The 27,854-nt window shown below is 36.9% G+C and overlaps 4 protein-coding genes across 4 annotated transcripts in view; all 4 read right to left on the bottom strand.

The window, feature by feature from the left end:
* Positions 1-255: 255 nt before the first annotated feature.
* On the bottom strand, positions 256-6,024 carry LOC140113084 (olfactory receptor 10A7-like). The gene is made up of 2 exons (XM_072132628.1): positions 5,995-6,024; positions 256-1,194 (listed from the first exon to the last, which is right to left on the bottom strand). Exons 1-2 carry the CDS (start codon positions 6,022-6,024, stop codon positions 256-258), a joined length of 969 nt encoding a protein of 322 aa, XP_071988729.1.
* Positions 6,025-11,071: 5,047 nt separating this feature from the next.
* The window catches only part of LOC140112923 (olfactory receptor 10A7-like), a 90,929-nt gene continuing 74,146 nt past the window's right edge, over positions 11,072-27,854 (bottom strand). Inside the window, exon 2 of the mRNA XM_072132618.1 lies at positions 11,072-12,039. Coding sequence (XP_071988719.1) covers positions 11,072-12,007 — 936 coding nt within the window. The 5' untranslated portion in view covers positions 12,008-12,039. The remainder of the gene's footprint in view (positions 12,040-27,854) is intronic.
* On the bottom strand, positions 18,903-19,844 carry LOC140112764 (olfactory receptor 10A7-like). The gene has a single exon (XM_072132608.1). It carries the CDS (start codon positions 19,842-19,844, stop codon positions 18,903-18,905), a length of 942 nt encoding a protein of 313 aa, XP_071988709.1.
* Positions 26,927-27,850, bottom strand: LOC140077972 (olfactory receptor 10A7-like). The gene has a single exon (XM_072125711.1). The coding sequence runs from the start codon at positions 27,842-27,844 to the stop codon at positions 26,927-26,929; it is 918 nt and encodes a 305-aa protein (XP_071981812.1). The 5' UTR covers positions 27,845-27,850.

Raw genomic sequence — 27,854 nt, 5'->3', positions numbered from 1 at the left:
ATCTGGTTTCATGGGGTTTTTCACATAACTGGTTTAGTGAGGGGCCTTTTAAATGAGTCTGAAATTAATAATTTTGCCTTATGTAGAGAGACAAGTAGGATTGAGTAGTTTTCATAGTGATGGTCTAGGAAAAGTGTATGCAAACTAGCATTCTTTCCAAAACAGAAATTAACATCGGAAACTTATTTTATCTATGACAAGTTTTAAATTATCTTACAAATATAACATTTTTTTATGTGCTGTTTACTTTCGTAATTAAAAAAGTCTACTGAAGACTCTCTTCATTGCTTTTTTAACCTTTGCATTTCTTAAACTGTATATCAAAGGATTTAACATTGGGACAAAAACTAAGTACAAAAGAGACAAAGCCTTAGCACCTCTTTGTGCATCAATAGGTTTGGTTCTTATATAAGTTATAGTGGCTGATCCGTAGAATAAACAGACAGAGGTGAGATGGGATCCACATGTTGAAAACACTTTGCTGCGCCCTGATGCTGAATGGATATAAAATACAGCTATGAGAATATGTACATAAGACACAAGGATAAGTAAGAATGGCAATGGAATAACAACAAAACTGTACACTACTATACCAATTTCATTAGCAAAAGTGTTTGTACAGGCAAGCTTTAACACAGGGAGCACATCACAGAAAAAGTGGTCTACAATATTGGAATCACAGAATGGTAACATAAAGAGAAGGACAATGTTGGCCATAGGTAAAAACATACCACCTAACCATGATACTAATGAAAGCTGTAAGCACTTTTTCTTTGTCATAATAGTCATATATTGCAGAGGATGGCAAATGGCCACATAGCGATCATATGCCATAAAGGCGAGGATGAAGCATTCTGTAGCACCAAAGAAGCTAAAAAAATAAAGCTGAGCCGCACATCCGACTAAAGAAATCGCCTTGTCAACATGCAGGAAATCTCTGAGCATCCGAGGAACTGTAGTTGTTACATATAAGATCTCTGTGACTGACAAGCTACGGAGGAAAAGGTACATAGGAGACTGAAGCTGAGACTCCAAAGTGATTGTCAGAGTAATTGTTACATTTCCTGCCAATGTAAAAAGATAGATTAATAGAAAAAATACAAAAAGATAAGGCTGCACTTCACTAGAAAGCCCCACAAGAATAAACTCAGTCACTTGTGTCTTATTATAAGGTACCAGGTAAGATTTCCAATCCTAAAAACAGGAAGCAAAGATAATAAGCTTTTGAATATGTAAACATTACAATTATTATGTAAAGATTCAAATCAAAATAACTAAAAATTTAAGCAAATTAATTCCAATCATTTAAGAAGCTCTATGAAAAGCTATTCTTTCTCTTCGAATGTTGCTGTATGGTACCAGGGGCAAGCAGTTTTTCTGAATTTCTCATGTGTTTCGTTATACATTGTCATGAAATTATTTAATATCAAACTGATTGAAAATTTTTTTTAAATAAATTAAGTTTACTAGGTCAACTGTCTTTATCACCTTGTTGTTCAGACACCTTTATATATGGCAAGATGCTCCAAATCTGATGCATTCTGGGTATAATAACCATAATTAATTTATATGAATGGCCATATACATGTAGATTCAAATTGGCCTTGTCATATCACTTTCTTTGTATTTACATGCATATGGTCAATGAGTCTTTATTTTCAGATTTTAAGCATATTCTGGATTTGAGTTCATTTAGCTGCAGATTTTTACCCGGGTTGGTAAACTATCAACTTGTTTTTGGCTTATATCTCTTTATAGTTGGTGAACACAGAATGCTACTATATTATACATCTTTATTTAATGTATGATATATCATATATGAGGTTATTGTTCATGTAATGCTTCTAATTTATGTAATTCTTTGTTCAACAACATGAGGCCACATGTATCACTTTTGTGCGCCTAAGTGTAGTAGTTGCACCTAAATTATTACCACGAGCTACAACCATCTGTGATAAGTTAATTTACTGCCTCTTATTAATCAGTTTACTTTAACACAGTTTCGGCGCAATGTTAGATTGGGGAACTTATATGTGATCCTGCTACAAGCTCCTCTCTGCTTCTCCCACATCCCAAAATAAAGATAACACTCACAGCAGCACCCAGGATGTTCTGCTGCATCCCTGTAATTCTGCACAGTATCCCCCCCTCAGACACCAGTGTGATCATCCTGCTACACGGGGGACACTTGTCTGTACTATCAGCAAAATTCAGCAATCTTCTCTCCTGTCCTGCTCTGAGCTGAGGATTTTGCAGAATGTTTTGTAAATAGAAGGTCATGAACTGTAAATAGAGTCTGCAGTGTCTGTATTATCTGTGTTGCAGTGTTTGGCTGAGCTCTGCTGCTGGGGATGAGCTCCTCTGCACAGGGGCTCAGTCTTACTTCTCACTTAACTCCACCTTCGGGCAGGAATGTTTTTGCGCCTGCTTTTGCGCCTGAATGAAAATTTGCAAGTGATGAATATTATTAGGCACAGCAAAACATCTGGATTGGTAGGATAAATGGGGGAAACTTGGTTATTTTTGCTGCGCGGCTAGTTTGGTGTTTAGTCGCAAAAATGGTGCACCAGTTTGAAAAGGCGCAAAAACAACAGAAAAAACATCTATTATGCAATCAAATTAACAGTGAGAGAAATGTTACAAATGTATATGAAATTGTTTCCTGATGCCTACCATGGTAAAATGAATAAAACAATCTCATCTGTTGAGCCTGTTGGAATAAAATGTTTACATGTAAACCTCACCTTTTAATAGAAAATCTTCTCCCTTAGGGTTGGAGTAACAATACAACAGAGGAACAGAATGCATTACATTATTATAAATTCATAATCTAATATATTCCATTCCCCCATTGCAAATTACCAAGAAGAATTTAACCCTTAGCGACACTTTTCTGTTTTTGTGAATGCCTTTTCACTTAATGTAAAATTTTAGGGAATTGACAAAAAAAAACACAGTTACACCATATTAAGGTTACACAATTTTTAGCTTTGATTTTAAGGTTTTAACTAGGCAATCTAAATTATATATCCCCTTTATTCTTCGGACCTGTCAAATAATTTTTATCAAAGAGCTTCTTGGGTGTCTGGACAACTTATCAGCGCCCCCTGATGGTATCACAGGAGGGGGAGTGATGGCGCTGCAGCAGTTGATGACAGGTCCCTAGTATAACGTACGGCACGTTCCAGCAGTCTATGTTGAGCCTGTTAGAGTTCATAGTTCTCCAAATTCAACCCAAATTACCCCATTAAATGACCAATACAATTTTAAGGTCTAGTTCATAGAGAGGATTACTCCACATGTGTTTACCTTGACATGTCAGAAAGTCCAAAAACATAAAAACATATTTTGGTGCAAATCCAAACCTGCTCTTGCCAGAAAATTAAAAAAAGGAAAAAAAGGCAGGTGAACAAAGCAAAACTGAAGATGCATATACCTTACTGACCATCAGTCTTCTGACAGTAGTCCTTTATAAACGACTAGTCACTAGCATCATAAGATGTTCTATTTATTTATGTACAGGCGATCCCCTACTTAAGAACACCTCACTTACAGAGCTTAATTGTTGATTCTGATTCTTATGACAATCCAACATTTTTAACCCTTTGCCGCTTTTCACCTTCCTGACAAGGCCCTATTTTTCAAATCTGACATGTATCAATTCATATGGAGATAACTTTGGAACACTTTAACATTCCCCACTTATTTTGAGATAGTTTTTTTGTGACACATTGTACTTTAAGTTAGTGGAAAAATTTGGGTCATAACTTTTGCGTTTGGTTATGAAAAACATTGAAATTTGGTGAAAATTTTGAAAAAATGCTATTTTCAAACTTTGGAAATTTCTACTTTTCAAACAGATTGTCATACCCCCAAAATAACTTAATAACTAACATTAACACCTAAAGTCTTCTTTATGTTAGCATAATTTTTTTAAGCATCTTATAATTTTTTTTTTAGGAAAATAGGAGGCTTATAACTATACAAGTGATTTTTTCCGATTTTTGTGAAAATCGACAAAATCTATGTTTGGCAGGAGTAGTTAAGTTCGATGTGACTATGAGAGGCCTAAATGAGAGAAAACCCCTTTAATGATCCCATTTTAAAAACTGTACCCTCAAAGAATGTAAAACAGCTTTTATGAAAGTTGTTAACCCTTTAATTGTTTCACAGAAGTTAAAACAATATCAGGTACAATTTTCAGATTTAATTTTTTTATAGCTAAATGAATGTATTTTTTTTTTTAAAAACTACACATCCTCAGTGGATAAAATACCAAAATGCTTCACAGAAATTAATTACTGATTTCTTCTGAGTATGCCAACACCAAATATGTGGTGGTACACTGTTGTACTGGCACACAGCAGGGCATAGAAAGGAAGAAGCACAACCAAGTTTTTTGCAGAGTAGATTTAGCTGGAATACCTTTATATTACCATGATACATTTAGAGAGCCCCTGAAGTACCATTACAGTGAAAATACCCCAAAAGGACCCCATTTAGGAAACTACACCCTTCAGAGATTTTATCAAGGTGTATAATGAGTATTTGAACCCCACAGGTGTTCAAAAACATGAAAAAAATTATATTTTTCCATCAAAAATTAACTTTTCCCCCCAATTTTTTGGCATTCACAAGGGACAAAAGGAGAATTGCTCCACATAAATTATTCAGCAATTTCTGATGAACATGGAAATACCCCACATGTGGATATTAACTTCTGTAGGGACACACAGCAGGACTTGGAAGGGAAGAAGTGCCATTTGACTTTTTGAAGGCAATTTGGACTGAAACAGTTTTCAGTGACCCCTGAAGTACCATTACAGTGAAACCGCCCAAAAAGACCCCGATTTGAAAACTATACCTTTCAGAGATTTTTTCAAGGTGTATAATGAGTATTTGGACCCCACAGGTGTTCAAAAATTTGGGCTGAAAAAATAAATTGTTTTCAACAAAAAAAACCTTTTCCCCATTATTTTGGAGTCCACAAGGGACAAAAGGAGAAATTGCTCCACAGAAATTGTTCAACTATTTCTCCTGAACACGGAAATACCCCACACGTGGATATAAACTTCTGCAGGGACACACAGCAGGAAGGGAACAAGTAGTGTGTGGTTGGGTATAGATTCTGGAGCAATCTTTCATGCAGAGGCCAGGTTTTTCAGGACAGGTGTCACATTGATAAATTGTGTCCTTTCTTTTCCCCATTTTGTAACATACTTTGCTTTTTTGTATCCTTCCTCGTCCATCCCATTTGGGGTACCTCGCCAGGGAAAAGTTGCCCTGCTACAATACGGGGAAGATCAGAAGTACTGATCAAATAAGAGGGCCTTGATCACTGCCTCTTGAAAGCAAAGAAATTATATAGCATGACCTGCAAATTGGTATAGCACATAGAAATTATACAGTGCCATCTGTAAAATTTGCACGGCGAGCTTTTTGTACCATATCTTTGTTTTTCGTAGAGCACTGTACGGCTTCAACACTTGACCTTACAGATCAACCCCACCCATGTATTTATTGTAAGCCAGGATGCAGTCTGGCTTGGGGGCAGTGGTAGTGGTACCTTGTACAGGGGTGGGGGTGCTGGTGTCTCTATGAATTGTGGTTGAAATAAGGAAATCCCTTTTGTCCTTATACTTGACCAACAGCATGTTCTCATGGCAGAGAGTCTTCATGTCCCATTTTCTTAGTGGTTAACTTATCAGGGTCTTAGGGAGGCCTCTCTGGTTTTTCCATACAGTGCCGCACGCTACAGTACCCCTGGAAATGAGGGACCTGAAGAGTGGAATGCTGGTATAAAAGTTATCCACATACAGGTGGTAACCCTTATCCAGCAGTGGGTGCATCAGATCCCAGACAAGCTTCCCAGTAACTCCTAGGACAGGGTGGCATTCTGGGGGGCTAATTTGTTTGTCTTTTCCCTCATAAACCCTAAATTTGTGGGTGTACCCTGTGGTACTCTCGAACAGCTTGTACATTTTAATTCCATACCTTACCCTCTTGCTGGGCAGGTATTGGCATATTCTTAGTCCTCCTTTAAAATGTAAAAATGACTCGTCTACACAAATTAATTTGGGGGGCACAAGGTAATATGTATGTCGGCCATCTTGAAACTTTACATACTTTATATTGATCCGATCGGTCAGTCACTACTGACTGACCGATCGGATCAATCTGGGATGTGGCAGGATGCCACCTCTATTCTGTGACCCATGGTGGTGATCTGATGTGGTGTAGCACAGCACCGATCACCACCTTCCACTTACTGTCCCTCCATGCTGCCTATCCCTTCATGCTTCCTGTCCCTCCATGCTGTCTGTCCCGTCCTGTCCGACATGGGGCAGGTGGGGGGGCAAGGCTGGACGTGGAACCACTTGGCACCACCCCTGTAAGACTCAGGAAAGATGGCATGATGTCGCCGTCTTCCCAGGCATGCACCGATCTTGTATGTAACCTAGGGACTGCTTGTATTATAATTCATGAACCTGTAGCATTTTGTAGACACCAGAATAAGGGATGAAGGTCTGAACTTCTGACATAATAGTGTTAGAATCAAATTGGTGGGGGAATTGGGTCGTGTGACCTGAGAGCCCTCTCTATAATATGGCCTGCTGATACCTAATATTTTGTTTGCTTTCCTTTGTACATTTAATATAAGTTCTCTTTGTGTTCATGCATTTTAAAAGCCATAACTTTGATTTAACCAATGTGTCAATTCTCAATGGTACAATTTTGTTACAAGTAATTCATTCATTCATTCAATTTCTTTAAAATATATTCAATTTCATAAAAGCAGTGCTTCTTCCATAGAATAAAAATGTTGCACTCCTCAATGTTGCCTTTATTTTATGGATTGGTAATGTCAATGCATTCAAATGCCATAGTTTTTTTTATTATAGTCCTAGTTTTTTTATGTATTAAAACAATCAAAAAATACGGAATTCATTCATAATGTTAGTTTTGAGTTAATTTAAAAATAAATAAAAAAACTATAAATTACAAAAAATTTTTAAAAATCCTTTTTTAACCCCAAATAAAACTAAAAATGAAAAAACAACTTTAAACTTTTATTACTTTTTAACTAGCCTTATGTGTCCTGAAAAAATGGTGCAAAAGTATTTAAGGTAGTATGCAAAAAAAAAAAAGAAGTTATGGCCATTAAACCACAACGTATCAAAATTTGATAAAAACTACCCCTGTCATTAAAGCCTTCGTAGGCTGCATCATTAAGGGCTTAAGGCAGTAATGGCGAACCTTTTAGGCACTGAGTGCCAAAACTACAAGCAAAAAAGAGATATTTTCACAAAGTTCCAAATGCCAATTTAAAGTAATTCACAAGTTTCAAACATATTGGTGCCCTGATGACACCAATACAAGAGAAAGAAGCAGAAATTTGGATTGTTATTGTAGTTTCCCTCTAAAGTCCTCTTAACAGGATGAATCACAGCTGTGGAGAAGAGGCTACAATGATAATCAAGCTCTGTCCACACCTCCTTGATTCAGGTCTTGAGTCCTGAATGTTGACCTTTGTGCTGGGCAATGCCCTGGGTGCCCAAAAAGAGGGCTCTGAGTGCCACCTCTGGCACCCGTGCCATAGGTTTGCCACCACTGGCTTAAGGGATGATGTACAGTACAGACAAAAGTTTGGACACACCTTCTCATTCAAAGAGTTTTCTGTTGTCACGACTATAAAATTGTACACTAAAGGCACTGAAGATTCACACTGTGGAATTATATACTTAAAGAGGTATTCCAGTAAAATGAATGTCTGATACAAAAACACATAATGCTATAAATAAATGAATGTAACAAAACTTAATGTCATTAATCACAAAATTAGCTTAAATAGTTTGATTTTAGGATTCACAAAATGTTATGGCCTCTCTAAAGTTATCACCAAGATGGCTTCCACTGGAAACTACAAGTCCCAAGATCCTTTAGTTCTCAGTAACTCCTCCTCCCTCTTATGCTCTGCTCACAGTGATGATGTAACAGACTGTGCTGCTCTGTTACCATAGCAATGATGTGTAACTGCCATCACCAAAACACTGGTCATAATGGATGCCCTGCAACCAACCCACTACAGCCAAACATAGTGGTGATCACATGACCTGCCCAGGCAGGTGCAGGAGAGGGTCTGGACCGATTCTATGAATCAGGAGTAGAAGGGAAAAGACCAGGGCGCATCGACTCAGGTGTAGGTTTGATTAAAAAAGGTATTTAAAAAATGCTAATAAAAGCTGCTCACCTTGCGGCTATCTTTTAGCCTAGCATGTAGTCAAGTATGTGGAGTGCTGCCGGTGGAGCCACGAGGATTGAACGTCCAGAGGTAGAATCCCGCGGTGTGGAGATGCTTGTAGGTAAGCAAGACAGAGAAGATCCACAGTGTGGCGCAACTTCACTTTGGTAAGAATCTTTATTGCAAATGAACTACGCGTTTCGGCGCTTGGACCAGCGCCTTCGTCAGGTTCGGCAAACAAGATCATCTTGTTTGCCGAACCTGACGAAGGCGCTGGTCCAAGCGCCGAAACGCGTAGTTCATTTGCAATAAAGATTCTTACCAAAGTGAAGTTGCGCCACACTGTGGATCTTCTCTGTCTTGCTTACCTACAAGCAGGCAGGTGCAGGGCATGTGATGTGGACATGTGACCAGCAGCCATCTTCTGTCCTGTGTATGCTCTGCAACGGACCGAACGGAGGAAATTAACGGACTGATTAAAGGGCCAGTAGCATTTTAATTCTTCATTACAGTTTATGTTACCAGCATTTTTCTGTTAAGGGGAGCAACATTTTAAATAACAACTAATTACATTTAAGCTTATATTTTAAGGACCCATTTGTATATGCATTATGCTGATTCCTGGAATACCCCTTTAACAAAAAAGTGTGAAACAACTGAAAATTTGTCTTATATTCTAGGTTCTTCAAAGTAGCCACCTTTTGCTTTGATTCCTGCTCTTGGCATTCTCTTGATGAGCTTCAAGAGGTAGTCATCAGAAAAGGTTTCCACGTCACGGGTGTGCCCTGCCAGGTTAAATAAATGGGATTTCTTGCCTTATAAATTGGGTTGGTCCCACCAGTTGTGTTGTGCAGAAGTCAGGTGGATAAACAGCATGCTCAATGTGTTACATTACACAGTGTAATACACCCGTATTACACTGTGTAATGTGAAGAATAGCTTGAACAAGCCATCAATGGATCGCTTATTCAAGCTAACCTGTAACAGTGAATAAAACAGTTAAAAACATTCGATAAAAACATTTTTTAATAAAAAGAATTAATTAACTCCTTAACGCTCTGCGCCGTAGCTCTACGGCGCAGAGGTATAAGGGATGTATGAAGAGGGCTCACGGGCTGAGTCCTCTTCATACAAAGGTGGGGGTTTTTGCAAAATGCATAAAACCCCCACCGCTAATAACCGCGGTCGGTGCTAGCACCGATCGCGGCTATTAACCCCCCCGTTGCGCCGCCATCTTTTTTTCGATCGCCACGCCCCCGAACGTCATCGGGGGGCGGCGATCGGTTGCCATGGTAGCCTCGTGTCTTCTTTTGACACGAGGCTATCTGGCAGCTGCAGATTCGTTACAATGAGCCAGTGGCTCATTGTAATGAATGTGCTGCAAAAATGCCATATATTGCAATACAGAAGTATTGCAGTATATGGTAGCAGCGATCTGACCATCTAGGGTTAATGTACCCTAGATGATCTAAAAGATAGTGAAAAAAAAAAGAAAAAAAAAAGTTTAAAAAATAAAAAAAATTAATAAAATATTAAAAGTTCAAATCACCCCCCTTTCCCTAGAACGGATATAAAACATAATAAACAGTAAAAATCACAAACATATTAGGTATCGCCGCGTCCCAAAATGCCCGATCTATCAAAATATAAAAACGGTTACGGCCGGCGGTGACCTCCGAGGCGGGAAATGGCGCCCAAATGTCCGAAATGCGACTTTTACACCTTTTTACATAACATAAAAAATGAAATAAAAAATTATCAAAATATCGCACAGACCTCAAAATGGAAGCAATGAAAACGTCGCCTCATTTCGCAAAAAATTACACCTCACACATCTCTGTGCGCCAAAGTATGAAAAAGTTATTAGCGTCAGAAGATGGCAAAAATTTTTTTTTCTTTTTTGTACACATTCGTTTAATTTTTGAAAATGTATTAAAACACAATAAAACCTATATAAATTTGGTATCACCGCGATCGCACCGAACCAAAGAATAAAGTAGGCATGTTATTTGGAGCGAAGAGTGAAAGTCGTAAAAACTGAGCCCACAAGAACGTGACGCACGTGACGTTTTTTTTCAATTTTTCCACATTTGGAATTTTTTTTCAGCTACGCAGTACACGGCATGTTAAAATAAATAACATCACGGGAAAGTAGAATTTGTTACGCACAAAATAAGCCCTCACACAGGTCTGTACACGGAAAAATGAAAAAGTTATGGATTTTTGAAGTTGGAGAGCGAGAAATCGGCCGAAAAACCCTGCGTCCTTAAGGGGTTAAATAAAGTTAAAGTCCTCTAAACACAAATATTTCCTGTACACATGCAATGAAGTGAAAAAAACACAAAATCGCCAAAAAAACCCACATATTTGGTATCGCTGCATCCGTAACAATCCGTACAATAACTCAGAAACATTATTGGGCCCGCTCAACGCCGTAAAAACAAAACACGAAAACCTCGCCAAAAATGTACATTTTTCATGAAATCACTTCACAAAAATGTTCTAAAAAGTGATTAAAAAAATTTATGTGCTCCAAAATGGTACCAATCGAAAGGACAACTCAACACGTAAAAAATAAGCCCTAAACTAGCTCTGTCGACCTAAAAATATCAAAGTTACATCTCAGAAAAGATGGCGATGCAAAAACAAATGAGATTTCCTCTATATTAGTTTTTTTCCAGTAAAATTGTAAAAATAAAATAAAAACTATATAAATGAGGTATCACCGTAATCGTAGTGATCTGTATAATAAAGATAAAAAACACTTGCACATTATTCCAGCCAAAAGATAAATTACCCCCTGTGAGTGCAGTCCACTTCATCCCTTCTCTACACCTTAATTTTAAATAATGCCTTGATGGCTGTTTTTACCTGTGAGTTTCTCAAACTATATATAAGTGGGTTAAGCATAGGAATCAATACACTATACAGAAGCGATAATATCTTGGACCCTTTGTGGGTGTAGCTAGACTTTGTTCTTAAATAAGTTACAATAGCTGTCCCATAAAATAAGCTAACAGAGGTTAGATGAGAGCTACAAGTCGAGTATGCTTTGTGCTGCTCGGTTGATGAACGTATACCAAGAACTGCTGCAAGAATTTTAATGTATGAGATTAAAATGAGGACAAAAGGTGCAAATATAACTAAAGAGCCATATAATAAAATGGTAATTTCATTAGTATATGTATCTGCACAGATAAGCTTAACCACTGGTAGCAAATCACAAAAAAAGTGATCGATTTCATTAGGACCGCAAAATGGTAAACTGAAGACAAATGTGATCTGCCCTATAGAAATAAACATTGCAATTAGGAAGGTTCCAGTGACAATCCTTATGCATACAGTCATTATACTGGTGTAGAGAAGAGGCGAGCAGATAGCCACGTATCGATCATATGCCATGACAGCTAATGTGAAGCACTCTGTAGTACCAAGGAAGCAGAAGAAATACAACTGAGTCGCACATTCAACAAAGGAAATACATTTATCATGATGCACAAAGTCTTTCAGCATACGGGGAACAGTAACTGAAATATAGAATATCTCTGTAAGTGACAGATGTCTGAGAAAGAAATACATGGGGGAGCACAGTTTACTTTCAGTGGTCACTATGATGATGATAAGTATGTTTCCCATCACAGTGAAAACATATATTAGGGAGAAGATTCCAAAAAGTAACTGCTGGACAATGCGAATATTGGAAAGCCCCAAGAGAAGAAAGGCTCTTATTCTTGTTTCATTATTTACATGGCATTGACTCATCATTTCTTAGTCTAAAGAAGAATAGCCAGTAATTCCTGTTAAAAAAAAAAGTTCTATGACATGTTTGTGATATACCTGGCATCTCATTTTATAACAATTTATAAGACCGTTTTACTGTCAGAGGGTGAAAACAGACATACTCTATGGGGCACATGTATCATAAGTCTGGCTTTTTCTGTATGTTTTGTTGATTTTTCTTGGCTTTCCTGCTGGTCAGATATATCATGGTGGTTTTTCTTCATTGATTCATGTGGCATTTGGTCTGTAGTGGATTTGCAACTTTTTAAAACAAAGGTCACAAAAAGGTTCCAAAAGTCGCCAACAGTGCCCCAGCTAATCTCTATGCATGGTCAGGGGCAGTCGAAGATTTGCGATTTTTGCAACTTTTTAAAAATGGATCACTGCAGAAAACTAGACAATGGTGAAATTTGAAAGGAAGCAGTTTTAGGGGCAAAAAAAGTTGCAAATATGCATAAGAACCCTGAAGAGTCTCAAAAATTAAATAAAAAGGTAAGCCAAACGTTTGATACGTGTGCCCCCATGTTTTCTCTCAGCTGAGCCAATGCTCTATAAACTCCAGATATTGTAGTGTCTAAAGAAACTATAAATGACAAATTAAAACTAAATCTAACCATTCATGATTTATACAGATATTTCAGACACATCAGGCTACCATTTCAGAATATTGGGGCATATTTATCAGGGCCTATGCACCACGTTAGCTTATTGCTAGAACTTCCGATTATTTCCCCTCTCCACCACCTTCACACAAGTGGGGCCTGAAGGTGCGTGAGGGGGGGGGGGGGCACAGCCGACCAAGCGGAAGGAACTCGTCGTACAATAAACCCTCCACAGCCGCCTTCCTCGATACATCAAAAGGCGTATATAAAAATGCCCCATTGTCTGCACTGGCTACAATATGTTCACCTAGAAATATATAGTATGGAACAATACTTTGGATGCTGTGCACATGGTACTAGAATTGACATCCAAATATTTATGTTTATAAAATTTTGGGAAAAAGGACAGGTTTTTGTCAGATCACTCGGCTATTTAGACTGATACTGGTCTGACTGATATTTGTCAAATATTTGTACATTTACATGCTCATTGTTTTTCCTATGTTGCAACCATAATTAACTAATGTTTCATATTGTGATTCATAACATGAATGAAATAGCAAATATAGATATACTATAAGATAAGAGATAGATATTAGTTAATATGTAAAAAAAGAGATTTACAGAGTAAATAATTATACCAAAACAAATTGAGAAATCAAGTAGTACTTACATTAGAAAGCATCCATTAGCCTTGTGAATGAATGAGGATCACACTAAAATGAAGCAGTTATATCTGTAGCACTCAGTCATGGGGGAATTTGAGTTAGGAAAAAGAAACTACAGCAAGTAGTATTGTTTCTTTATGTCAAAAGGGAATTTAAACTTTTCTTTTTTAACATTTAGAAACATCTACTTTAGAACATACAGTATCTGCATAGTGTACAAAATATCCAGAATGAAAGAAAAGAGATGAAGCTGGTCACTTACTACAAAGTGCAATGCTTTATTCAGGCCAGCAGGAGTTACAGAGAGGTCCTGAGCACGCCACAGCAACAGGCCGTTTTCGCGACGTGATGTCACAGGCTTGAGAAAACGTTATACACTCAAAATGGACCATCACTTTGGCGTGCTCGGCACCTCTCTGTAACTCCTGCTGTTTTGCACCATATTTATCTAAAGTAAAAATTTGGTTAGATAGACATGTTTATTTTCTGCGACTTTTTGTAAGTCTCAATGAGAAAAAAAATCCTATAAACAAGCTTCAGCTGATAACATTCTGCTGGCAACATATAATCATTTAACATTTAGGAACATTTAGGTATTTTTTGGCGGGTAGATTTTTGTCATATCACTATATGGCATGTACATAGTTAGGGTGCATTCACCTCTCCTTTTTCACATACATTTTCACAAGGAGAACTTGTGTGGCTTGTGTGTTCTTACAATGTACGTCACTGATATATCACTGTGTGCTTATAGAGAGCTATACGAGACTGCAGCCCAATTTTCCCTACAGAATGCAGGGGGAGGAGTCAACCTCAGCAGAACATAGTGATTGGCTTTTGCCAATGTATTTGGTTGTTTCCTAGTGAGGTCAGTGCCCTTATAAGGAGAATGAAATCACTGGGGACCTCCCTCCTGATGAGTGAAATATGTCTTCAGGCAGAGAGGAGGCGGATGGGTTTAATGTGAGCATTAATTATTATAGTTTATATTGTTAAGCTATCATAATTTTTTTCTGTTTAAAAGCATCAAGAACAACTGTATGCTTTTGACAAAACGTTTATATGAAAAATAAACATGAAATTACAAAATGAAACATTTTTTAAACATAGGCTTTAAAATTATGACAAATCATCAATTCAGCAGAAAACTATAAGGCTATCTTCAAAATATCCACCTCCTAATACAGTAGCATTAAAGTGAGTGTGATGTGGAAAAAGTCATGTAGAGGATGCTACATTATACATAATATAAAATAATGATCATAGTTTTCTGGCGCTTTCTCACAGATTTTGCTTGCATTTTTTTACATTGAAGTGGGAGAGTGAAAATCTGCCTCAAATCTGCATCATTGTGCAGTTTTCATGCAGTATTCCCTCCTCAGCCAAAAACAATGGGAAAAAACAGAGGAAAAAGCCACATGCGGAAAATCTGCATGAAAAGTGCACATAAAAACTGCATCTATTGGATGCAGATTTTGCACATGACATTGCACAGCATGTTCAGATAGCCTAACACAGACAGTTTTTTAACTATATTTTAAAATCAAAAGAAGAAGAAAGTTAATTTATCACGTCTGATTATTTTTTTTGTTACCTATGTCTCCACTATAGAAGAATAATTTTGAGACTTTCTTGAGACATTTTACAAAAGTTGCATATCATAAATTAGGGAAAACATCTGGATTCCTAAGTTAAATAAGGCATACTTGGTTAAATTTCACACATGAATTTTAACCAAGTATGCCTTATGCATTGTGAACCAAACAAACTTTAAGACTGCTGTAGAACACTGATGCAGAAACATATCTTGTTTAATCCCTGAACTGAGTGGTTTTGTCCAAAAACAATTATAAAATTCAGGACCTTGGGGAAGCTGGGTGCAAAATGGCTGCCATACATAAACACATTGGGGGAGTTTTTTTATCATTGGAGCCTCCTTCGGATAACTTTCACATACACAGGAGCTGCCTGAACTGTCTAGTCAGGACCTGAGCTGGATGACTCATACACAGCAACTGGGGGATGGTGCAGCAATTGATTACTTCTGCCTGCCAGGAACAACACAGTGATGGTGTATTCACGGCTTATGCTGGGCAGGACAAGGCTGCAGCAGCGCATAATTAGGGTAAGAGGAGAGCACCGAGACAGGCACAGGAGCGACAAAGCCTGATAATCATAATTTTATAATTGTGTTTTCAACAAAACCATGCAGTTTAGAGATGAAACAAGACATGTTTCTGCATCAGTGTAGCTACAGCATTCTCAAGGTTTGTTTGGTTCATAATACATAAAAACAAATGTTAGAAAAAATATGCAAAAAAACAACAAAACATCACTAAAAAAGAAAAATTTGCCTCATAGATAGACATATAAATAGAGATAGATAGATATACAAAGGTTAATAGATATACATACATAAATGTACATTGATAGAAATATAAAGATAAATAGATACATAACAAAAAATGAGCAGACGTCCAATCTGAAAAGATGTGGTCTCTTTTATTCCATGTGTTGCAGTAGCAACGTTTTGTCTCGTATTGAGCCTTATTCAAGCTTTCAAGCTCATTTTTCGTTTTCTATCTAAGGAGGATCTTTGACCCAAAAGGTTGGGTGGAAATTCTCACGAAACAAACATGGAACGAAACACTCAAAATATACTGTCAGTGTAAAATAGTTTTCAATAATCTATCCAATGATACCAAAATCTTAAAAAGGAACACCCATTTTTTATTACAGATTTAGATTCCTCGTGAAAAATTACATTTATTCAAACTACTATTTATTGATAGATGGCTCTGCAATTGGCAAAAAATCAAAATGGGTAAAAAAATTTAGAAAAACAGGGATATCCAGAGAAACACACATTGGATTGAAAACATGAAATATGTGACAAATATTTCTTAAAAATCTATCCAATTATACTATTGTTGACCCTGTATTTTTCAAATTTTTATGTAGAAACTACATTGAGCATAACCCAGGAACAACGTCGTAGACAAGTAGTTTTCTGTTCTCTTTGGGGTGCTGGCTTAATGTCAGTTTCCTTGCCTGTCACAAATAAATAAAATTAATAATAATAATTCTTTATTTATATAGCGCACACAGATTACGCAGCGCTGCACAAAGCATGTCAAATTGGTCCCTGTCCCCATGGGGCTCACAATATAAACAACCTAACAGTATGTTTTGGAGTGTGGGAGGAAACGAGAGTACCCGGAGGAAACCCACGCAAACACGGAGAGAACATACAAACTCTTTGCAGATGTTGACCTGAATTTAAGTCTCCTCCTTTCTGAAGATGAGGATTTTTCTTGTTGCCTACAAAGTTTTCAAATATCAAATACTCTACTTTAACCCCTTAGCGCTCTGTGCTGTAGCTGTACTGCGCTGACTTCCGCAAATAGCGCTCAGCGCAGTACAGCTACTGCGCAGAGACGATGCCGGGTCAGCTCTGCACAGGAGCCGAACTGGCATCAGGGGTCGCGGGATGTCAGCGGTAATCTTCGCTGACATCCCCGATTACCACCCACGGTCGGAGTGGGCTCCGATCGCGGGTGTTTAACCCGTTAAATGCTGCGGTCAACGCGACCGCTGCGTTTAATATGCTGACACTGCTAATACCCTGCAATACATAAGTATTGCAGAGTATTATCATGAACAAGCAATCAGGTGATTGCTTGTTCATGTCTCATGGTGGATCAAGTAAAAAATGTAAAAAAAAATGTTTTTCAATAAAAAATAACTTTATAAATTACTAAAAAAGCCCATAACCCCCAAAACATATAAAGAGACAAAGAACGCTCAAAAAAGTCTAAATCATAACATAAACCCCACATATATAGTATCACCGTGTCTGTAACAATCCATAGAATAAAACTAAATAACTATTGAACCCGTATGATGAACGCTGTAAAAAATAACTTTAAAAACCCGCCAAAAATTATGATTTTTACCTATTACATCCCACTAAAAATGTAATAAAAAGTGATCAACAAAACATATGTACTCCAGAATGATACTGTTGCAAATGATACATTTTTCCCCACATTTTATTTGGCAAATTTAGTAAAACATAATAAAAATATTCATGTCTGGTATCCCTGTAATCGTATCAGCCCATAGAATAAAGATAACATGATTATACGGTGAACACAAAAAAATAAAGTCAAAAATCCAGTACAGAATTGATGCTTTTCTACTCATGAGCTCAAAAAAGTTCTAAATTTTCAACAATAGGTGATACCGACCCCAAAATGGTAACACTGGAAAAAGCATTTCATCCTGCAAAAAAAATGCCATCACATGGCCCCAACAATGAAAAAAGTGAATATTTTATAGCCTTCAAAATGGGCCAATGAGGAAACTAAAATCCTGGCAGCTGCAGGGCGCTCCTTGCATTCTGCGCCTCGCTGTGCACCCATAAAACAAGTAACGGCCACATGTTGGGGGTCTTTGCAGAAATTGTAGAATAAATTGTATGGTGGGTTTTCTCTTTTTATCTTTTGGAAATGTGTAAATTTTAGGGCTAAATGAACGTATAACCGACAAAATTTGACCATTCTAAATTTCACCTCCATTTTGATTCAATTACTATGAAGATCTAAAGGGGTTAACAATCTTCGTAAATTCTGTGTCTGATAGCTTGAGGGGTGCAGATTTGAAAATGGGTTGGTTATATAGGGGGGTTTTAATGCTAAATATGTAAAATTTAATTTCAAACAGTATTTATCCCCAAAATAGTCAATTCTGAAAATACGAAAAATCGCTATTCGAATTGTAAGCCGCGTCTAATTGTAAATTATCCAAACATTTCAAAAATTATTTCAAAAAAATGTAAAGTAGACATATGGGAAATGTTATTCGGCAAGTTATTTAGGTAGTAAATCTATCTGCTGAAAACGCGATGATTTTGAATTTTGAAAATGGCAAATTTTTCTAAAAATTCATTATTTTTTCTTTTTTTTGTAAATAAACACAGAACTTATCAGCCAAAATTTACCACTAAAATGAAGTACAACACGTGGGAAAAAACAACCTCAGAATGGTTTTGATAAGTAACAGTGTTCGAAAGTTATAACCATGTAAAGAGACGCAGGTCAGAATCCAAAAAATGGGACTGAGCCTTAAGCTACAAAATGGCTGCGTCCTTAAGGGGTTAAGTGCTCATATTAGGTAACATTGGGTAGCTTTTAGATAAATATTGCATACATGTATTTTTAGATTTAGAATCTGATGTGTATTTATTAAAATATTGCTTTTTCAATGGTTTTGCAGATTTTTGGTGATTACAGAGCCATCTGTCACCAAAATTTTAAAATAGGTCAAAGCAATGTAATTTTTCCTGTGGGATGAAAAATGTGTGTTCCCATTTAAAATTTTAAAGTTTCCCCCCGCTCGGTAGGGGGCCAAGTTTGGTATCATTGGATAGATATTTGTAAAATATTTTACAGATTTTTTTTTTTTAGCTTTTTGATCCGATGTGCAATTTGCAATATATATATATATATATATATATATATAATTTAATGCAAACTATTCCTTTACTGGGCATACTTTAAAAAGATAGCATATTTCTAAATATATTAGTACTTTAATTTTGGAAAAACTTCATCCAGAGAAAGCAGTATGTCCAAGTTTTTGTAATGCTTTTTTAAATTCATTATTCCTCAGGCTATATATCAGTGGATTTAGCATAGGAACAAAGACAAGAAAAAAGAGAGACCACACTTTAGGCCCTCCATAAGTATTAATGGATTCTGTTCTTAAATAGGTAATGGTAGCTGATCCAAAAAACAAACTAACAGATGTCAGGTGAGAGCCACAAGTGGAAAAAGCTTTATTACGTCCTGTGGCAGAACTTATTTTTACTACACTTATAAATATCCGTATATAAGATAATAAAATAAGCATAAATGGTAAAGGTATAACTAAAAAAGTATATATCAAAATATATGACTTAATTACCACAAAAGTACTTGGTGGCACCTCTGCACACACCAAGTTTATGACCTGTAGTATATCACAGAAGAAATGGTCTATAATATTGGAGTTACAAAAAGGAAGTCCAAAGACCATAATGATATTGGCCAAAGGCAAGACTAAACCAGCTAGCCATGATCCTAGAGTGATGTATAGACATTTATTCTTTGTCATTTTTGTCATATAGTGAAGAGGATGACAGATTGCAACATATCGATCATAAGCCATGAAGGCAAGAATAAAGCACTCCGAGGCGCCTAAGCAGCAGAAGAAATAGAATTGTGCTGCACAACTTATTCGCGAGATTTCTTTGTCTTTGTGTAGGAAGTCTCGGAGCATCCTGGGCACAGTAACAGTGGTGTACAGCATCTCTGTGAGGGATAAGCTTCGGAGGAAAAGATACATAGGTGTGTGAAGATGGGAGTATAATGTCACTATCAAAATAATGATTGTATTCCCTGTCAAAGTGAATAGGTAAATTAGCATGAATATTCCAAACAGAAATGGCTGAAAATCTGTAGATAGTCCAAGCAAGACAAAATCCGCTATCTGGGTTTCATTTTTCTTCATTTCTGGCAAAACCTAAAATAATATCCAAAAATACAGTACAGTATCATTATAATATATAGTAATATATTTTATCAAAAGTTCATTGATAAAATCTATAATATGATCAATTGGTAGTCTAATTTTACCTAATATATTGTTGAAATCAAGAATACTGATATTTAGGTGATTAACTTTTTTGAAAGCATCTCCTGTAACCCCCCATCCCCACCCCGCAGGTGTTAACTATTTAAATGCTGCCATCACTTACCTATAATACTAGAGAAATTGCCAGGAGCATGACTACACCAGCATTTAAAGCTTAACACCAAAGATCGGTGCTAACCTGCTGTGTTAGTGGTGGGTATAAGCGTTTCTATAGCCAGAACCATAACTGAATCTTTGAGACAATCATATGCTACAGGAAGAGGATCTTTTCTGAACTTGGACAGAACTACTCATCCTTCAACCTCAACATTTTAATCTAGTTGATGTAGTATAGGGCTGTCTCCATGCAGCTCTCCATTATAGGAAAAGATAACACAGAGTCAGAGCACATCGGAGATCCTGTCGAATTGTTAGTTCATTTGTAATTTCAGCGCTTACTGAAAATCCGGTGCCTCACAGATGTAATCTTTTGATTGGAGAATATTCTTTCATTTTCGTCTTCCATCTGGCCCCCATGCCCCCATGTCCCCATGTCAGCTTCTTCCACTCATGACTTATCTGTGCAGATTCAACAACACCAAAATTTTAGGTTCATCCCTTCATCATCATTTCATTCACCTCCTTATTCACAAACCTAATACTGTTCTCTTGATTCCCTAGAGATCACTATTATGGGGCCCTGCGGACTGCACTTTCTTCGGACAATCCCGACAATTTCTGTTTTGTGCCGCTGGGACAGGGATTTAAAAGAGGTTTTTGGCGCACGCAATCGGATTTTGGCACAATTGCGCCAGCTTTCATGCGACACAAATCGGGGTCGGGCTGTCGGACGATCCGACGGATTTGGACAAACCGAGGGATTTAACTTAAAAATTGTGTCATAAGCCATGCACTTACATACACCAAGAAGAAGATGAACTCCGGCGGACCTGATCGAGGAAGCGACACATGCAGGATATCGGGCGCACAATCTTCATGAATTGTGGCAGAGTTCATCCTCGTCGGATAGTCCGGATCGGGGATCGTGGAGGAATCGGGTAAGTAAATGTGCCCCTATGTCTCCACAATAGCCAATATTGTTACAGTGCCCCCACTGTAGCCAGTATGCCCCCACTATATAGTAACCATTACAGTCACAATGCCCCGAGTTGCACATAGTCAATGATTTTAGTGGGAATGAGGTGAAAAAAAGGGGAACATAAAAAGGATAGATATATATTCTTGTATGGAAAATTACAAAACTACAAAAATATTTTGCCAATTGTTTATGTCCCATCATAATTTACCCTGCAAGATTTACAAAACCTGATGTTCAGTAAGAAAAGTAATTCCTGTCCATTGATAGGGACCTAAATTGTGATAGGATACACAAATAACAATAAAGTTTTGGTTCAACTATATTTACTGACTTTTATAGGTAAAAAAAAAAACCTATAAACCTACATAGGTAAAAAAAAAAATTTTCATGGTTCATAAGATCAATCATTTCCATGTATATAGTTAATATGACTCTAATCAACAATATATTTATCACAGCAATAAATACTCTATTTTAGTTGAAACTTCATCTTTCTGGACAGTTAGGCAGAAATCCCACTGTTTAAAAGTAACTGTCAGCTCCTTTAGTATGCAACATGAATGTAACCAGAGCCCCTGGGTGCAAAATCTGGTGTGGTCCCCCATTGCATGTAGTCCAGACAGGGAATAGCAATCGCTATATACTGCTCCCCAACAATAACTATATACAGCCTCCCCAGTAATCACTATATACAGCGCCCAGTAATTACTATATACAGCCCCCCACCAATCACTATATACAGCTCCCCCATCAACCATTACATACAGTCCCCCCCTAACCACTATATACAGCTTCCCCAGCAATCACTATAAACAGCTGCCTCAGCAATCACTGGATACAGCCCCCAGTAATGACTGTATACCGCCTTCAGTAATAAATATATACAACCTCCCAGTAATCACTGTATACAGTCCCCCAGCAATAACTATATACAGCCCCCAAGTAATCACTGTACACAGCCCCCCAGAAATAACTATATACAGCCCACCCAACATTACCTATATACAGTCCCACAGCATTAACTGTATACAGATCCCTATAACTATATACATCCCCCTACAACTATATATAGCCCCTATAATAACATAATTCATTCCTCTTATAACTATTTATAGCCCTCTATAATAACTATATAAAGCCTCCCATTATAATCATATAGAGCCCCCTATAATAACTATACATAGTCCCCCTATGACTTTATACAGCCCTCCTATAATATCTATATACAGCCTCCCATAACTATATACAGTCCTCCCATAACTATATACAACATTCCTATAATAATTTTTACAACCTCCCTATAATAACTATATACAGCACCCCTATAATAACTATATACAGCCTCCCTATAATAACTATATACAGCCCCCTATAATAACTATATACAGCCCCCTATAATAACTATATACAGCCTCTCTATAACTACATACAGTACCCTATGATAACTATATACAGCCCCTATAACTATATATAGCCTCCCTATAATAACCTACTATATAAAATCTTGCTATAACAACTATAGACATCCCCCTATAATAGCTATATACAGCCCCCTATAACCATATACAGACCCCCTATAATAACTATGTACAGCCTCCCTTTAATAACTATACAGTCCCCTATAACTATATACAGCCTGCTAATAATAACTATATACAGCCTCTCTATAATAACTAACTACATAGAGTCCTGCTGTAACAACTATATACAGCCCCCCTATAATAACCAACTATATACAGACTACTATTATAAATATATTCAGTCCTAGGTAAAATAATAAGATTGAACTCACCTTCCATTCTTTCCTGATAAGCAACAACCTCCTTCTCTTCCCTCGCGGTGTCAGGATACTAGTGGATATTGAGGCGTACCAAGATGGCGGCGCCCTGCCATGATGCCGCAGCGCTGTGACGCCACACGCTGTGCTGTCAGCAGCAGACTGCCTCCATCATTGTATACATCCAAACGCCTACAATGAGTTCCCTGCTCTGCCATAGACTGAAGTTAGGGCACATCTGTTTGCTGGGCACCAGCCAGGACCCCCCCCCCCTTTTATCCGGCGCTGAATGTAACATAGTTGTGAAGCTCTTCCAGGCTACATATCAAAAAGAAATGCAAAGAGTTTTGAAAACATGAAGAGAAGCTAAAAGAAAGTATTACATTGAGTGAGATTGATATTGCTATGGATCTGTGAGATTTATTGGTCCAAAAGTGGATATACTAAACTGAACTATACATGACCATTCAGTTCAGTGGTTTTACTTTTGGGCAGGTCAATCCTACTGACATGCGATTTGAGTTTGTTAGAACAAACTTGCATGTGTACTGGTCATACATCAGTAAATTAGAGGCATCAACTGTTTTCATGGCCATTAAAATGTTTTTCTTTTCACCCCAACAGTTGTCATAAGTTTTTGGAGGTTGGATTATCCGGAATTAGTTTTGTAAATTATTTATGTATTACTTAAGACATATGAATAAAGATTAGCATAAAACATTAACATTAAAAAACATAGTACATGATATTCTCCTAGTTTTGATATTTAGCAACCAAACCGGTTCTAGGTTTTCCAAGAGTGGAATAGTATAGGTCTTACTATTTACTTCATATGTTATCACTTAAAGTAGGACTTAAAGTTTAATATTTATTTAGGTGTGTGTTAGAATCCTTTTAAATAAATCTAACAACAAGCCAGCTAAAAGGGGTATTCCCACAAAGACAAGTTTCTTAAATATACTCAGGATAACAAAATAATACATTCTCTAATTCACTAATAACACATTCTCTAATTAACAAAAATCCAGCATTTCACAGATATAATTCCAACATGTCTCTATCAGTGGTGTACACAAGTTCAGTTGCCTTTGGACCCAACCCTGTATCTACTTACTTAGGGTCGGAAGTCATCTTGTCTGACGCTGTGGAGCTGAGGTCTTCTCTGTTCGCTACTCCCTGCCTCTAGCCCCCTCCCCCTGGCTTGCAGGAAGAAGCTCTCACTGATACACACTCACTTCCTGTCGGCAAACAACAAGCTACTACAGGAAGAAAAGTTCTTTACTCAGGGAGGAGGAGGGAGGCACATCAATCTAACAGTGTGTGGTAGAACAGAGATGCAGCAGAGCTGAGCATGTAATATAAATTTCATGGATCTCATCATCTAATATTTGATCTGTTTCATCTCTCTTTCTATGTTTGTCAGATACTACAATGTTCATAAGGTAAATCAAAGTGTATATAAACCTGTACCATGAAAATCTGACCACATTGTCAGCTCACAGAACTAGATGGAAAGTCCCCATCCACACTCTGGAATCATACACTGGCCATTACTTAGTGACATGAGCTAAAACAGCAATGAAACTGAATAAAATTGTAAAATAAGGGGTTAAAATGTCCTTAATTTTGTAAACATCACTAGGGGATTGAAATTTGAGAATTTTCTTTTGTGGGCAAACCCCTTTAATGTAATGGTCTAATTTGAGAGTAAATCCAAATTATGTTTTCTTTTACTTGAGCAAAGAGTAAATCTCATAATATTGCTATTGGGTTCTTTTTTATTGGCATTGTTGACCTTTTTGGCAACAAAAGTTGCATTAAGGTTTTTGGGGACTTTTTTAATGCTAAAAAGATGCACAGGACTATTTCCAACACTTCTTTAATCTGGCGTAAATATACAACTACTGCTAGCGCAACGCCATGCACAGCCAGATACATGACTCAGCACTCAGTTCCATAAAATATGTCACATTGTCATTCCAGCCCCTTGCTGAAAAACCTGCTGGGACTTTTCAGGAAAAAAATTCCAGACAGCGATTAAAGAATAAAAACAATTAAAAAAACATTAAAGGGCCAAAGTCACTTTAATGATTCTGAAAAGTAGCGGAGCTCCAAAAACAGTCATAGAAGTGTCTAATGATAGATAACCCCAATAATGTTTATGCTATGTTACCTTAACATAACTTTACTTGGAGAGGCAATAATGAAGTGAAATCAGTAGCTCTAGCTACATAAGTGGGATGAATAATGTACAAAATAATAGTAATAATTTAGCATTTTTATTGTCTCCATCATAATTATACTTACAACCAAAGCTTACAACCTGTACTTGGCTTTTTTGAAAGATGAATAAGGAGCAGGGTTTCTATAGTGAAATAAGCCTGTTTTATTATTTTGCAACTCTCTTGAGGACATGTACAGTATCAAATCTATAGGGTTTTAGAGTATGTCACTTGCAATTATACAGTATGTATTAATTTCCACTGGGGTTTGACATGAAGCGTTTTGAGAGTTTCTTCTATTTTTTTAACTATATGTGTTGTGGAATATTAAAGGAAGAAACTCCAAAATACGATGGTTAAAGTAGCTTCACATTTTAGTTTAGCATCAGAATAGATACACGTAGGGAGTCATTAATCTTTATTTTTATTCCTGTTTTTTCTGTCTTTATTGAGACTTTTTTGCATTACAATTTTTACACCTTTTTGGGGACATTTGTTTTTCATCAGTAAGACAGATTTATCATCTATTCCAAATGTGCTAAATGTCGCAAATGACATTTATCATTTCAAATTGTCTAAAATTCGCAATATTTTTTGTGCAAAACACGCCAGATGAAACAATACATAAGGAAAATGTAGAAAATGGAAAAACTGCATCAAAAACTGCTTCTGAAAAACTGAACGCGTGGTCCCATGTAGGCACAATACTATATGCCGAAATCGTACTAGGAGGCCTATTTCACTGCAGTCCCACTCATGTAATACTATTTGTTCATGTAAATACGTAATACATTCCTCAATAGAGTTCCTTCCTCTGACAATAGCATTAGCAACATGGGCCACTTTGTTGAGTATCTGGCACTCAACCAGCTAATTTACTCTTTTCTTCCATTTTCTCACTGTTGTCCATGTCTTCCCTTATGCGATTAGGTATTATTGTTTGTGGAATTATTCTTAAGCCAGACCAAACTTCTTACACCTTGTCTCGAGGGCCTACAAGCATCTTTCTGTTTTGTGTAAATTTTCCCTTGACTTGAATTCATTAAGTTTTGTTCATCATAAAGAAATAAAAGTCTGATGGTTGGTATTTTCACTTAATACCTGCAATACTGGAATATGTTTTTGTCATTAACTTGTGCCTTTTATTAAAGGGGTATTCTCATGTCTAATATTGATGATTGAGAAATATTCTGTTTTGAGTGTATCAAAAGTTATTAAAAAAAAACATCTCACTCCCCAAGTTATACAATATTTCCTGCTATCAGTGTTTACTCTTCTCTCCTTAGATTGATTGTTCTCTTTCTCATCACTTGTCTCATAAACCATACTGTTACTATGTCCATTTGCGTATAAATTAGTGTTGTCTTATACAATGTCTGATGAAGAGACCAATGTTGTCTCAAAAGCTTGTAATTGTCACCATCAATTTGCCAGCATAAGGCATCAACAACAAAGGACTCTCAACTTTTATAAACATTCCAGGTGACTTACAACTTGCGTGGACCAAAATGCATAGTCATTTTTAACTGTTTTCTTTGGATGACAAGAGCAGCATGTATCATTTTAAAGAAAAACCAATAAAGCTTTCAGAATTTTAAGGACTTTTATTAATTTTCCTATTTTCAACACCTGTGTATTGGAACACAGGTATATTAGTCACATGATGACTTATTGGGAACAGATTGTGGAGAGGTATATTTCTATATACCTCCAATACTTATCCTAAAAGAATTTTACTACAGGATAAAAAACATGACAAAAGTCTAGTGAAATATCTTCTTTTTAAATCCACAAAGATCCAATTCCAGTTTTAAACCAGTCAAGGCCTATTGTCTTTCCTGCCAGGGGGCCGCTTCAACGCTTATCGTTTTATCAGTTTAAACATAGCATTCTTAATTATTGAATTTCTCAAACTATATATCAAGGGGTTGAGCATAGGTATAAAGACAATATAAAGCAAGGATATTACTTTTGCTCCTCCATATGTTTCAATAGATTTTGTCTTTAGATAAGTTATAGTTGCTGTTCCATAGAATAAAGTCACAGATGTAAGGTGAGATCCACATGTAGAAAAAGCTTTCTTTCTCCCAGCAGAGGAAGGTATTTTTAATACACTGTTAATGATACGGACATAAGAGACTAGAATGAGCAGAAATGGTAAAGGTATAACCAGGGAGCTATATACCAAAATAGCAATTTCATTGGCAAAGGTATCCGCACAGGCCAACTTTACAATCGGTAGTATATCACAAAAGAAGTGGTCAATGACATTTGAGGAACAGAAAGGCAAACTAAAAACATAAGAAATCTGCATCAAAGACAAGAAAATCCCAGACAACCAGGACCCCAAGGAAAGCTCTAAACACTTAGTTTTAGTCATTATTATCATGTAGTGAAGTGGATGACATATGGCCACAAAACGATCATATGCCATGAATGCAAGAAGGAAACACTCTGTTGTACCAAGGAAACAGAAGAAGTAAAGTTGAGCAGCACATCCTATGAATGAGATGCTTCTATCTGAGTGTAAAAAGTCTCTAAGCATCCGAGGAAGTGTCACAGAAATATAGAAGATTTCAGTGAGGGACAAACTGCGGAGGAAAAGATACATTGGGGAATGGAGTTTTGGTTCGAAGCTCACAGTCGCAATAATCATCATGTTCCCAGTTAATGTGAAAAAATAAATCATTAGAAAGATTGAAAAAAGGAATGGCTGACAGTTTGCAGAAAACCCCAGAAGAATAAATTCACTCAACTGTGTTTCATTTTTTTGGGCCATTATTGAAAAT

Source organism: Engystomops pustulosus, chromosome 1 (assembly GCF_040894005.1).
Source record: "Engystomops pustulosus chromosome 1, aEngPut4.maternal, whole genome shotgun sequence".
Taxonomy (NCBI): domain Eukaryota; kingdom Metazoa; phylum Chordata; class Amphibia; order Anura; family Leptodactylidae; genus Engystomops; species Engystomops pustulosus.
Note: the sequence above shows the minus strand (reverse complement) of the source record. Positions and strands in the feature narration are given on the sequence as shown.

Bases quoted from the DNA above. Each gene is read 5' to 3' on its own strand.
- LOC140113084 (XM_072132628.1), bottom strand. From the start codon at position 6,024: ATGCCAATACCTGCCCAGCAAGAGGGTAAG. The intron at 1,195-5,994 runs GTATGGAATTAA...TCCTGTTTTTAG, and splicing joins CTGCCCAGCAAGAGGGTAAG to GATTGGAAATCTTACCTGGT.
- LOC140112764 (XM_072132608.1), bottom strand. From the start codon at position 19,844: ATGAAGAAAAATGAAACCCAGATAGCGGATTTTGTCTTGCTTGGACTA.
- LOC140077972 (XM_072125711.1), bottom strand. From the start codon at position 27,844: ATGGCCCAAAAAAATGAAACACAGTTGAGTGAATTTATTCTTCTGGGG.